Source organism: Lichenostomus cassidix, chromosome 14 (assembly GCF_008360975.1).
Source record: "Lichenostomus cassidix isolate B80296 chromosome 14, HeHo_3.0, whole genome shotgun sequence".
In the NCBI taxonomy this organism is placed as follows: domain Eukaryota; kingdom Metazoa; phylum Chordata; class Aves; order Passeriformes; family Meliphagidae; genus Lichenostomus; species Lichenostomus cassidix.
In genome coordinates this window covers 9057225-9071482 of record NC_139495.1, presented here as the reverse complement: position 1 = coordinate 9071482, position 14258 = coordinate 9057225, and the positions used below count along the sequence as shown (strand labels likewise).

Here is a 14258-nt window from a genome sequence, read left to right as displayed (position 1 = left end):
CCCAGAAGGCTGGAAGGCTCCTCCATCAAATGATGGGGGGAAGGATCAGACTGGGAAGTGAGCAGTACAACTTCTACAACTACAACAAGTACAACTACAACAGGGCAGAAGTTCCCCAGCTCCTTTCTGTGGCACCTTTCTGTTCCCTCCATCATTTTTCCTTGTGTCCCTCATTCCCATCTCTAACAAGTTGTTTTGCTCCATAATGAACGTGTGTAAACACTGATCTTTGGCTTGCTCGTTAGTATACACTGAGTCAATAGGTAATATTCACAAGCCAATAATCAAACATTTTGCTAATGGAATGAATACAGAGAACAGGCAGCTCAGTAACTCAGACTGCTGAGAAAAATGAGCTGAATCAAAAGTTGACTCAGAGTTTCCTTAGTAACGAGTGCATTGTGTTTCCATTTTATTATTCCTTTGAAGAACAGCCTTTGTGAGACCACAGAGGTCTCAGCAGGTTGCAGAGAGGCTGTTGGCATGGTGGGATAGAGTCACAGAGATGCAGGGACACCACTTGCTTTTTGAATCTCTGCTTTGCCAAAGAATAATCAATTTTAGCACATCATTAGACATGAAATTGGTTTTGCCCCCAGTTTGCTTCATACAGTCTTGGAGGATTAAAACACAGAAGATTGCTAATGAAATCTCTATCTACTTTGCTCATTTTTAATTTAGAAATCTGGTATAACTATTTATTCTGGAAGAAGAAAGTCAGTCTGTCTTTTTAGGAGTCCACCAGGCTGCCACTGTTATTCTTCCCCCAACCTGTCACCAGTCCTTCCTTCATTCCTTATGCTTCTTGCTGTTTCAGTGTTTGTAACCACACCAAAGGTTTGTTGTATAATTATGCAAAATGTCAGTCCCATGCATGGTTTAGGGGTTGCTGTGTTTGGCACTATTAGATGGGCATCACATTTCAGTTGTTGATAACGCAGGATCAAACCTGGAATTATCCCAGTTCTCATGGTTATACTTTTTCTAGAAGGGTCAGCCACAGAGCCATAACTTGGCAGGTTAGAGAGGGACAGGAAGGAAAAGACAATTTAGGAATTCAGGCCTTTCCAAGAACAATGAAATTCATATGGATATGTGTAGGAAATAAGCAGATGCTTAAAGTCATATTGCACAGGTGCTTTCAAGTGAGGTCTACAACTTTAGAAAATCCTGGTTTTAATTCCAAAGCCCAGATCTTCTGTAGTTATTCTCTTCTAATCACTGCCATGTTACATAATGGTTTTGGTGTAAGTATCTGCTCATTACAAGCAGAGATAAAAGACTAGCTGTGGAGGCTACATCTGGTATGAAATGCTGAATTACATTTCTCACATTAGAAGTGTCCTTAACAGTTGGGCTAATTAAAGATAAAATCATGTCCTTATGATAAATATTTATAATTGAAAATCTGGCACTTGCAAATATGTATTACCACTGTGCAAAGTTAAACCATACTTGTAAGCTACATGTCTAAGAAATCCTGCTAGACCATTTTTTAAAAATGAATTATAACATCTGTTGTCCTTGCAAATGTGATTTTGGTCACAGTGAAAACCAAGTCAGTTGAGAACAGAGTTCAGCATTTCTGTAGAGATACATTTCTGAAGGTGTATTTGTATAACTTCTGCAAGTTTAGCCTAAGTTGTCAGAGCTCTGCCTCTTCTGCATGCAGAAGTTAAGTACAGAAAAAACCTGTGTGCAAGAACTGTGAAAGAGCTGACCTGACGTTCTCATCTGTAAGATCTGCTGGAGTCACTCGACTCTGCTGCATGAAATGCATATTCAGCTTTTAAGGATTTTACAGTGCTGATATAAATAGGTTTCCTCATAGCATCGTAGAGAAAATAAAGTAGTAATGGTCTAGCCAAAAATCCAATCTGCAAGTCATGTGTCTGATAAACATAAGCAGTAAATTAGTTTTCAAATTAGGCAGTTTATGTAACAGAAGACCTACTTTTTCTTACTTATCTCATTCCAGTAAAATTTTCTTCAGATGTTAAATTTTTTTACTGAAAAATGTGGGTATTTTTGGTGTGCTGTAGACAATCTTTAAAAGACTTTTTGTCCTGAGAACTATCACTTACATTACTTAATACAATACCATAATAAATGTTTCTTAATGGCACAAATGAGCTAAAGCATTTAAGAAAACATCTGAACTTAAGAGCTCTGTTGATTAAAACCTAAGTTAATAGCTGGTTTTTCACCAACAGAGTTGAAAAAAGATCATGTTTCAGAGTTAGGTGAAGAGTATAGGTGATCTACGTAGCTGAGAGATTTCGCATCCAAGAGAGACTAACTAAACCACAGATAGAAAAATACAGAAGGAAATTCCTTATAGTCTTCAGCTTCTTTTAATTAAAAAGTTTTAAATTCATCCAAATGTCTTCAAAGCAATTTTTCAGATGTGGTTAAAAGTACTTCATACGCACATAGGGACAAAAATAACAACCTACCTTCATTAAATGATATATTTTTTCATTATATTTGTGACTGGAGGTGCTGTAACTTCTAACACCTTTACTCATTAAAAGAGTGTGATATCTACATTCTCCTCTTAGAAATGTTGTGACAGAAGAGTAGTGTTAAAGGAAGAAGCTTTCAGAACATCCACAGCTGAGATATATTTGAGCACAAAATTAAAGCATGGAGTGTTGAAAGCTGTTGTTTCTAAAATTTACCAGACAACATATGCTATGTTTCATTATTTTCTTTGTTGTGTAATCAGATTTGACAGGGGAGTAATATTTTCTTCTTCCTGCCACTGAGACCTTGATTTTGGCAAAGCCCATACATTGAGTGAGTAATCAGTGCTTATGTGTCAGTATTTAAGATAATTTAAATACTCTCAACTTCAGTGATTTAGATCAACCTCTTTCAAGGTTGCAATTATGCACTTATGGCACAGGTAGAGTGACCACATTTGATAAATTCTATGTAGGAACAGTTCCCCAGGGTATGGTAATGTAAATCTTGCATGAAGATACACACAGACATTGATTTTTTTTTAATTTTTATTTTTTTAGAAATTCGGCAGCAAGTATTAAATACATGTAGTCTGTAAGGACATGAAATAATATTTTTTCTTGGATAAATTCTTGAAATCAGTTCTATCCACTGGGCTAAAGCTTCTTCTTGATCCTAAGAGCACACAGCAATCCAGGGCTATTTGGGGTTTGTGTCAGCTCTCTGAGAAAGCATTACTTTCAAATGGAAGTAACAAAAGTATTACATGTAGTCTGTAAGGACATGAAATATTTTTTCTCGGATAAATTCTTGAAATCAGTTCTATCTGCTGGGCTAAAGCTTCTTCTTGATCATAAGAACACACAGCAATCCAGGGTTTTTGGGGTTTGTGTCAGCTCTCTGAGAAAGCATTACTTTCAAATGGAAGTAAATTCCACTGAAAGGTCTCAAGAGGCACTCAAAAATGACCTTGAAGGACAGAGTGACCTTCTGGAGGCAGCACCTCTAAAGGCTTATTTAGACCAGTGCTCTAATTAGGTGATCTGGAATCACCCTCTGGCTGTGCCTGTTGGTTCTCCTCTGATAACACAGGAAAAACAAGTGACACTGAAATAATTTTGTGTATAGCTCTATTTGGTATTGTCCTATAGAAAGAAGCTTTCAACATAAATACACTTTGCAAAATAATACTTTGTCTCCCACTTACACAGACCCACTGACCACCAGCTGCATCAAACTCCTGATCCTCTAGTGTACAAAGCAAATTTAAGGCAGAGGTTTCCTGCACATTTGCAGGATAATGTTTGGAAACAAGAGTGTATGGGATATTTTTATTGAGATGCTTATAGAGCTGTGCAGTGTAAATTCTAATTACTCAGTTCTATTCTTCACACAGCTCTTCTGAGAAGGATAATACAGAGCTTCAAAAGGGCTCAAAAGTAATTCTGTATTATTGGTACTGAGGGCTGACCAAAGACCTTATGAAAGGGAGGGTTTTACTTACCAGTAAATACCAATACTTAGCAGTGGGACTATTTCCTTCTACTGGAGCTCTGTTAGTGGGAAATTACTAGGGTTTTTTTGGATGGTAGGGTCTGAGAACTGCCTGAGCACTGAGCAGTTCTGTTATCAGGCTGTGACTGATGCTTTCACATCTTTGTTTGCTGCTGTAACACCTGCTTGGCAGATGAGGCGATGCAAGCACTCTGAAATTGCAATGAGATAAAATCAATTCTATTCCACTGAAGAGATTTTGTTTTCAAAGACTTCTAAATATTATCATTTGTTGTGTAGCACCGGAGTCTTGAAAAGATGAGATACATCACGTGCCCAGGGGGAGAAAAGTACAGCAAAAAATGTCCATGATTAATGTGGGCTCTTGTAGGGAAGCTGAAAGAACATCATTTTGGAGTGCAAAATTGTTGTGAGAACAGGTATTACTCTTGAACCAACCACATTGTTCAGCACTTCAGACAGCAGCTGCACTCTGCAAGTGAAAGGAAGAAAAGCCAGATTGTGCTTGATACTCCAGGGAAAATGTTCAAGATCAATTTATCCATATGACTTAAATGGTTGTACTTGCCAGAAACCCTGCCTTTTAAAAAACACCTATGTACTCTTACCTCTGTGTGGGTGTGCACACATCTCACAGTAACACCTGCCTGTGCCTGGATACTTACTTGGTTCTCCTGTCTTCAAAAAACTGAGAGGGTGCAAGAGTGTTGATAACATTCATGTCCTCCACTCAAGACAATCTCGTGTCTTTACAGAACTGCTTCTCCACCTCTTTGCTTCCACTCTGGCTCTGCTGCTGCTCCTCTCTAGATCCTGCACTTTTGGGAACAAATATACTTAGGATCAGCTTTTTCTAGGCTGTCCTCCTTCTTCGGTCCTCAACTGAGGAAGAGATTTGTCTGGTGAATCAGGGATTTTTGGATAAACATAATTCTATTTTAAATCTAATTTTATCATCAAACTTGAACAGCTAACAGAAAAGCAGAATTACGGGACCAGAATGAGTCTCAATAGCCCAGTCTCCTGCTGCTCCTAGTCCCCAAACCCTTCTGAAGAGCACAGGATAGAAAAGTGCATGATGATATTTCTTTCAAGGCCTCTTCTCACCTCTAGCAATTTTTCTTTCTAGGATTTATTGTGTCTAATTAATATTAACAAAATAATGCAATTTAGTGATTCCTCTCTAGATTTGTTCAGTTGATTTCTGGAAACTGCCAGCTTTCACAATGGTCTGCAGGAGGGAATTTCATGTTTCACAGCTCTGTGAAGAAATGCCTCCTTTTGTTTGCTTTGAACTTCACCTGCAGTCTGGGTGGAGAGCCATCAATCTGTACATGAAATGCAGTGAACATTGATTCATGTCTGCAGTTACTGTAAAAAATAGTTCATTAATCAGCACTTAAAAGGTGATCATCTGAACCATGTGATAAATTTCATTGTTCAGTCAGAACCACTTTTTTTTCTCCATAATTCTCTACAGAGAGCATGGGAAGAGAAGCAAGGTCTGTACTGTACCCATTACATATTTATTATGTCATTCATATTGCACTAATTTAGCCTTCTCCTTCTTTTACAGTCTCATTTGCTTTTGCTGAGAAAAGCATTTATTTAATTGAAGGCTCAGTCTAAATAAAGCATGCTACTGATTGCCTATGCTGATTATTCCAGGCATTCTCCTCCTAATTTGGAAAATCTGCTTGCTTTTCTTTGGTTTATTTTTATATTGGTAATTTTTTCCCTATATTTTTACTCTGTCCATAGTGCTGGGTTGAGCAGTTTAATTGCCAGCTAAGGCAAGGCCAGTCACATTTTGGACAAAGCAAACCTGCCACAAAAATGGGGTTTGTACATTTGGAACTAGAGTTGGAAAACAGCTTCTTCTGAATTCAGGGGGTTTTGGAATCAAGCCATGGAAGTGAGTGTAATTACAGAAACTGGAGTCAGACACCCCTGGAATTTAAACTAGTTCATGTCTGAATTACAACCCAATATTCTCTGATTGTGTGAGAAAAATTGTTTTCCAGATGCATGTTTCTTTATTGTTTTTTTTTTATATTTCAAGATAAACATGAATGCATTATTTTCCATCCTGTGTCATTGCAACTCAGTTTCCCTAGGGAGTGGGACTCAGTCTGTATTTCTTGAATTAAACTAGAAAACATTAAATTTTTCAAGAAGTTAGGAAAAGAGGTGCTACCTATTTCACAAAACCTTACTGTTGCATTGTTACAGAATATACCTGTTTAATAAAGCAAAAAGATGATTTGGCTAGCATTTCATGTTTAAAATGGAGACATTAACATGATTTAACTACTCCTTAAATAGAAAGGCTGGTCACAACACTGAATAGAAAAGACGTGGCTGTTTGTTGGGCCACACAGAGAAGGCAGGCCAGAGTCCCCTTTCTTTCCTGCCCCAAAAGGAGTTGAAAACATGCCCAGTCTTGCGTGTCCTTACATTTTTCCACACTACAGAAGACAACAGTAGAGTCCCAAGTAAGGGAGAAGAGTCTGGGAATTATGGGACTGCAACTGCACAATAAGCTAAGGCAGGGATGCTATCACTCCCAGGGGAATTATCCATGAGACACAGCGAAATGCCTTTGTTCTCTTACAGTGCAATTGCATCAAAATCATGCTGACCCTTCTCCCTGGTGCCCCAGAAGGGTTTTTCTGAGTGATAAATGATAATTCGTAGAAGGAATATGCTGCACTTTTAAAATTTTGTAAACTAACCTCAGCTTCTCCTGCTAACAGACAAACTGCCTCCTGCATGATATTCAGTTATACTTTCTTTAGGTGTAATGAAGTATTTTCTCATCTGATTCTTGTCAGAAGTAAAATCAACGGTGTGTTAACAACACCAGGGTAGCTAACGTTTTCTTCTCATTTTCTTCAGAATCTTCAGGGCTGAAAAAGGTGAATATTTCCTTTAGGACCTGGTTTCTTTCAGAGCATTCCTCTGCTTTGGGTTGCTTGGGAGCTCAGAAGTGCTGTAAGATGGCCACAGTTACAGAGAAGAATCTCTTCAAAATCAGAGCTGCTGCAGCCCTCAGGGATGTGATGGTTGTACATAGGCAGCTGCTCCTGACTCTGCTTGGCCTGGACATCCCTTTGTATGTCAGCCTTTTCAGAAGCATCCAGAGCAAATCTCAGATACTTGTGTGAAACTTTTCCTTGTTAGGCCAGTGAGGCAGTGGAACAGTACCTATTATGCCCTCTCTGTAAGAGAACCACCTTTTGAGACAATTGCTGGTGTGGGTCACAAAGCTTGGAGAGAGGACCAACAGAAAAAGAAAAGATGGGAAACACTGGTAAAAATTGTCTAACTTTGCGAAGCTGTTAAAGTGAGAAAGATATAAATCAACCAGAGCTTGCTGCAGCTCTACTCCTTACTTGGTGAGCTGGATTTCAAAAGCAGACCCTGGAAACAAGAGAGGGGGAGGAAAGTCTTCAGAAGTGCTTTTGAATTTCCTGTTGAAAAATGTCTGCAATAGAAACTGTGCATCGAGCGTTCATACTGTGGTTTTGACTTGGAAAAAGGTATCCAAATTAAAATACTAACAGTTTGAAATTTCCTTAAAATTGAGTTGTGCTTTAAAGATTCTGCTTATGAAACAGGTAGCATCAAAGGCAGAATGCTGAATTGCATGAGCTGATACTGGCACTCACCTCTTGCCTTGCCAAAGCCACTGTGTGGCCTTACAGCCTCTAGAGCCATAATGCAGTCTGTGAATTAGCATAAAATCAAAGTGTTTGTTAACTTGTTTCATGGTTGAGCTGATGAAAAGTCTAAGGCTTATGAACATTTGTAAGTATTACATCTCATCAGATGACTCTTGAACAATCCTTGTTTTGGTTGGTTGTTACATCACGAATTATTTTTGCTAAGTAGGCTGCTCTGGCCTCAAAGAACTTCTACCAAAATAGGTATTTCATTCCTTAGTAGGGATGCAGTATTCTAAAGGGAAAAAGGGGTATGATCAGATCTTTGGAAAAGGAAAATGTTTTTCTCTTTCAGATTCAGCTTTGTCAGATCAGAACTAAAAAGGACATTTTGTGCTTGATCAGAAAATGATGGGTAATTGCATGGCAGAAGAACAGCTTTTGTTTACTAAAATCAGAAGCAATTCCTGCATCTAAACCTTTTTTTACAAAGACACTGACTTTTTTTGCATATTGACTGATTCAGAAAACTCATGTTTGGTAGCAGACATGAAGCTCAGTGGGTTTAGGTGTTTTCATGGTCCAAGTACAGTTTCAGCACAAACAGAACAAGACCCAGCACTGGATGGAGCCTGTCCTGCATCTCTGGCTTGCAGTCCTGTTCTGATCAAAAATTAATTTGGCAGTTCAGACCTTTTTCCTTAGCAGATAAACTGTAATCTGTGTTGTGTTGTTATGCAGTCTGACATCAGGTAATGATGATGATCACAGAGACAGGATGGGTGGATTGTTTTGCCTTTTTTTTTTTTTTTAGAGTAACTGTCTGCACAGTTTTTTACTTTCTTCTGATTTTAATCCATTTTTTCTTTAATGAATAATCCATTAGGTATGAATAGTGTCATGCAGTAATGGATTCAGCTTTTTTTAGTTAATGGATACTGTGAAACCTCCAGTCACTAATTCAAATAACTGTGTATTTCATAAAAAAGTGAAAAAATGAATGTTTGTGAAGGTGCTGCTCTTTGGATATTTATTTAGACAGTAATTTTTTTATATTTCATAGAGATTTTATATCAATACTTTTTCCCGCTGCTGTTTAAAAAACCAGCAATTAAAAGGAAATTGCTGCTCTACCTTTTTTGTCTTCTGTTGTAATGGGAAGGGACTGTATGTTTTAGTGTATAGCTGGATGCATTTAACTGACCTGGGGACACATTAAAGTGGGCTATAAAAATGAGATCTGCCAGGACACTGTTCTTTCCTCACAGAGTTGGGGGGAGGAAGGGGTGGGAGGTGGGGGGTGTCTGTTGCTAGCAACTTGACATTTTTACTTCAGAAAAGCATCTGAAATTAATAAATCAAATTTGAGTGCATACATCTCTAAGATTCTTTTTATGTTAAAGATCAAAAGCAAGAGCAAAGTAAATTGCCTGCTTGTCATCTCAGTATTCTTGCAGTGACTGGTTCAGATTTCCCCCTTTGCTAACTCACAAAGTGGGTGCAGTACAGCTGAGTGAACTGAAATGCTTTTGCAGACAAACCCCATCAGTGAGCCCCTGTCAATACACAGCAGTGACCTGTTTGTTTTCTTGTTCAAGATGTAATGTGCTGTAACCCAACAATAACAAGAACTAGCACTGAAGAGTACCTGAAAACTGAAGTCTGGACAACATTTTTTCCTGGTGTCTGTCTGTCTGGAATGGGTTTCTCAAAATCTTCCCTTGAATTATCAAAGTGGAGTTTATTTTCTTTAGCAAAACTACAGTTCCTTTGGTACTTTTGTATCCTCTGTCCTTCTAATTACACTTACTCAGCATTTGGTTTACATATATGATGAGATGTCTTGGCTTCTTTTCCTCTTTTAAACCCAAATGTTAAATTCTCTGGATGGTGGGAAGATGCTAATTTAGGACACAGATGCTTCTAGCAAAAAGAGAGCATTTAATTCCCTTCCAAAGTGCCTATTTCTGTTACTGAAAGAGTGTCATGTAGGTTTGCACCTCACTATGGATTTATGATTCTTACTTTTTCTTAATTTTTTCATAGACTAAAGTAGTTCTGCTTACCTGCAGAAAAACTGGGAACACAGAAAAGCCCTTGTTCCCTTGTTACAGTAGCAGCATCACTGACTTGTATTCCACCATTGCCTTCGGAGGGGTCCTAACTGCTTTTCTCCTAGGATGTGAAAAACCTCTCCAGCTTGGTGAGCTGGGTTTGTGCAGCTGAGTCAGAACAAGCTGCCAGCATTGTGCTGCTGCCTTACTCACCAGTGTACCTCATGCAGCAGACAGAGCAGCAGTTCCAGGAGCAGGGTAATTAGCAGTGATAAACTAAAACAGGACAACAGTCAAGTTGGAGCTGACAAGGCCCATGTACCACTGCTCAGTGACAAGGTGGCTTCATTCTCTATTTTCCACCTTGACTGATTTGCTATGGGAGAAGGGCTTGGATTTGAAATATGAAAGCCATGTAGCTCTTACCAGACATACAGCAGAATAATTTATATTTTGCTTTCCAAGCTGCTTAATTTTTAACTATACTTTGAGCCAAGTTTATATATTTTATATCAGTCTTCAGATCACTCACTCCCACAAAAGCAAAGGATTGATGTTAGCCAGCTGTGTTAAGATGGGTTCACCTACTTCCCTTTTCATTTTATCTCTGGGAAAGAGGTCTAAATCTACTGCACAAGAAAATGTGGAAGGTTTTTATGGCTAGAGAAATAAAGGATTTCCATGTGAAGTTATGGCATGTTCCTCATTACAGCTTTCTAGCTTTAAATTGCCTCTGCTATCTTCCAGAATTTCTGCTGTCTGAAGGCAAAATGAGTTGTTGCTAGCTTTTTATTTTTTAAATGTCATTTAAGGTTGTAGTATCTCACAAATTCTCTCCTCTCTTGCCTGCCAACAAAATTCCCAGTATTTTTAGCCATCTGGCCCAGTACTTTTTCACAGCAGTATAAAGTAGCATTAGAGGCAACTTCATGAAGTTGTAAGAGTCTGGACCAAGGGTCCAAGGACCTTAGACTAAGCATGCCAAAACAATTCCAAATTAGGTATCTAATTTTAATCAGCTGCCTCTGGATTGTCCCCTCTTTCTAGGCAAAGGTGTGGGGAGACAACAAACCCATCTTGCAGTGGGCACAAAGAACTCAGAGTCCAGTAGCCCTAAACACGGCTGGTGGAGCTGTTTTGTTATTTATTACTACTAGAATTATTTACTAATGTTTACTAATTATTTGTTAAATATGAAAGTTTGGGTAGATGGTTTAGTTTTAATTTTATGCTCAATGAGTCATTAAAGAATGAGAGTAAATGTGACACCTGTGAAGTGTTAACTAATTACAAACTTTTTTTTTTTTTTAACAGGCGTTAAAGCTGTATTTGCTGGACATTACCACAGGAATGCTGGAGGGTCCTACAAAGGCCTGGAGATGGTGGTTTCATCAGCCATAGGATGTCAACTGGGACATGATACACATGGGCTTCGGGTGGTGGTTGTCACAGAGGAAAAGGTGGTGCACAAATACTACAGCTTAAATGAGCTGGGCAGCCAGGGCATAGAGAAGGAGCTGCTGGATCTGCTTGCTAAGCAAAAGTAGGCTGTGTCAAAAGATGTTTTTCCATATTAGATAAACAGTTTCATAAAGTTTCCCCAAGCAGAAGTACAGATTTATGACTGCAGTGTCCCAGAACAGCTCACAGTTTGTTATCGTCCTAAATAACAAGGAAGTTGTTGACATGTTTTTCTTTCTGAAAAGGAGACCTACGAGGAATATGGGAGAAGAGCAGAGCTAATACGGTAATGTGTCATTTAAAAGTACAGTTCTGAGAATTTTCACTTTGCTCCTAGATAAGACTTTCTGATGACAGAGAAACTAGCTTCTACATAACCCTTTAACTTGAGAGGGTATTTCAAAATTAATAAATTTAGTAATTTCTGTTACCTTCTGGACAGTATAAATGGGACACTTTTTTGCAGAAACACATCTGAAAAAATCTGAAATCAGCAGACTCCTGACTTTTAGCAACTTTTGGATCATATCCTGTTACCTTGGTGTCATACTTTCTCCCATTTCCTGCACTTTATTTTCTTAGCTCTTCCAGGCCAGGAGCAGTAGGAGAGCAAACACGTTCTGGTTTGCAGTCACAGCTTGGGTTTCTGTTATATTCGTTGTAAAGTTTTATATAATGTTATATAGTTTTATAGTTTCCATTATATAGTTTTATATAATGAAAAGTCTGTAAATGAGGCTGAAATAAATGTCACTGACAGAAACTAAAGGTGAGACAACTATTTTCATTTTGAAATTTAACTACCATTCAAGTAGCATATATCCTGGCTCTGGCTATGGAAGTTGGAATAATTGCATGGGCAGAATATTCTGTACAGAATACTGTAGCCAGAAGTCACTTTGTTGATTCCTAGACAAGAGGAGAGCTTGGATTTCTAAATGCAATATAGAGTGCCTTACTGTAACATTACGGGATATTGAAACCCTAAAAAGTATGTTTTCTTCACTGCAGTAAGACTTTAAAAACAAATTCATAAACTAGTTTATGTGCTGCAATCCACCTCTTTTTTTTAGCAAGTGTATCTAATTTGCTGAAAATAAAGTCTTCATGGAATTAACTCATAGCTGTTGGGTTTTTAAGTATTCAGCTGAGCACCTTACAGTGCATGCCATGGGTTATCTGGAGCTGGAGCTGGTGCAGCTTTGGCACCTGAAGGAGGAGCACGGTGAGCATCACTAATGCATTCTATCATGTTTTATGTATGTACTCACATACAATGGTGTTCCCTAGAGGGTATTACAGATATTTAAATATGGTGAGAGGTATGAAATGCTGTGCTGAAGAGTCAGTTTAATTACATTTTAGTCACAACAGTTTATGAAGGAGGCTCCTTCAAGCCTGATTTGTGCAGCTGCTGAGACTATAAAATCACCTCTGCAGCGTTGCCTAGTGGCTGTACCTGCAGCTGGACAGAGCCACTTGGGGACTGCAGTCCCATGGCAGCAGCTTCAGCTCAGCTAATGCTGGACTCAGAGAGAAATTATTTTGCTTTTGTTCTCCAACTGGCTTTGCTTAGTTGAATGTTTTCACAGTTTCATTTTCAGGAGAATGTGGGAAATGAGAGAACATTTTCACAGTCTCATATAATACAATCATGGGAAGTATATTTAACCATAGTGCAATGGCTGGACATTACTGTAGGTAGTAAAAATTTACAAACATAAGCTAGGAATGTGGGTTTTTTACCAGCATGAATGACAAATTGTGTTTCCTCACTTTTCTTAGTGTAATTAGTTAATTTCAAATTAATACTGATGCCTTAACTAATTTGAAATGGCAGAGGTCCTTGCTGTCACCATGCCTCATCTTGTTTATGTCAAGAAAAATAAAATATGTTAAATTACGAAACACTTCACCCGTGGAGACCCTAATTATAATTTAAAACAACATCTTTTGATGTTGAGGACATTATTTTGGTACCTCCAGCAGGGTTGGTAATTGTAACTCTCTGTCAGTGTCAGCATATGACTGACTTTAAAGCAAGATGTCACTAACAGTTCTAAGTGCTGATGAAACAGGAGAGCAAGGGAGCCCTCGTGTTGCTGTGGGCTCAAGAGGCTGAGCAGAAATTTAAAACACCAAATGACCACAATTCATTTTGGTTTCTCTTAGGCTGCTAAAAAGATGAGATAAACCTTGATGACTCTCACTAAATGTGGAAAATTCACATTGGAACACCAGAGCAACCTGTGAAAGTAACCAAATACTACATAATTAAGTACAGTCTGAGGTGGAGACCTCTGAACATGAGGCAAGGGACTGAAAAAGAAGCCTTTGAGAGAAATCCTGAGAGAAATCCTGGTTCACCAGCTTCAGTGTAAGCAACAAATTTAAGAACATACTATTTCTGAACCCTTCTGAAAAGTCATTAAGACTTGAGTACACTCTGTTTTGCCTGCTGCTTGCCTTTAGTGCCTTTGGGTCCAGTATCTCATCTTGCAGGTTTTAATAGAAGTGATATTTTTATAGGACTACAGTATTCAACTCCTGGAGATTACAGACAGAAACTGAACACTTGATGTCTTTTTAAAACTTAATCGCATTTGACGCTGGTAGAAGTAAAGTCTCCCCTGCCATCCCTGTTGGAGACAGCCTGTGCCATGTTCACTGCTCGATGATTCCTTTCTTACCCCAGCTCTGCAACTTGGTTTCTAGTGTCTAGACATTATCCTCAGATAGCTGGTTTTACTCCGCTATGAGACAAATAATTGAAGGCACATCTAACATAACCAAATAAAACTAGCAGTAAAACGTGAACATTTCACTCTTAGAAGGGCTCAGCTCCCCCTCTGTGCCACAGCACAAGTGTGTTTGTGTCACTGCAGCTCACATTGATGGTGTCACTGTGCTTAATGCTGTGAAAAAGCTGCTGCTCTTCATGCTCTCCCTGAGCTTTTCTGTGCTGACTCCAGCTGAATGCAGCAATATCCTTTAGAGCAAAGGCAACCTTTACACACCCAGCAGTTCCCTGTGTGCCTGCCAAGCAAACCCTGACATTACCTGACACCTCAGGATACCCAGTCACCAGGGACATTAG

General features: G+C 38.7%; 1 protein-coding gene across 3 annotated transcripts in view; it reads left to right on the top strand.

Moving 5' to 3' along the window:
- CPPED1 (calcineurin like phosphoesterase domain containing 1) overlaps nt 1-12278 on the top strand; it is a 55212-nt gene extending 42934 nt beyond the window's left edge. For all 3 annotated transcript variants that reach the window (XM_085074820.1, XM_085074819.1, XM_085074817.1), the window contains one exon: nt 11015-12278. In XM_085074820.1, the coding sequence (XP_084930946.1) occupies nt 11015-11247 (233 nt within the window). In that variant the 3' untranslated portion in view covers nt 11248-12278. The remainder of the gene's footprint in view (nt 1-11014) is intronic.
- Nucleotides 12279-14258: the final 1980 nt, after the last annotated feature.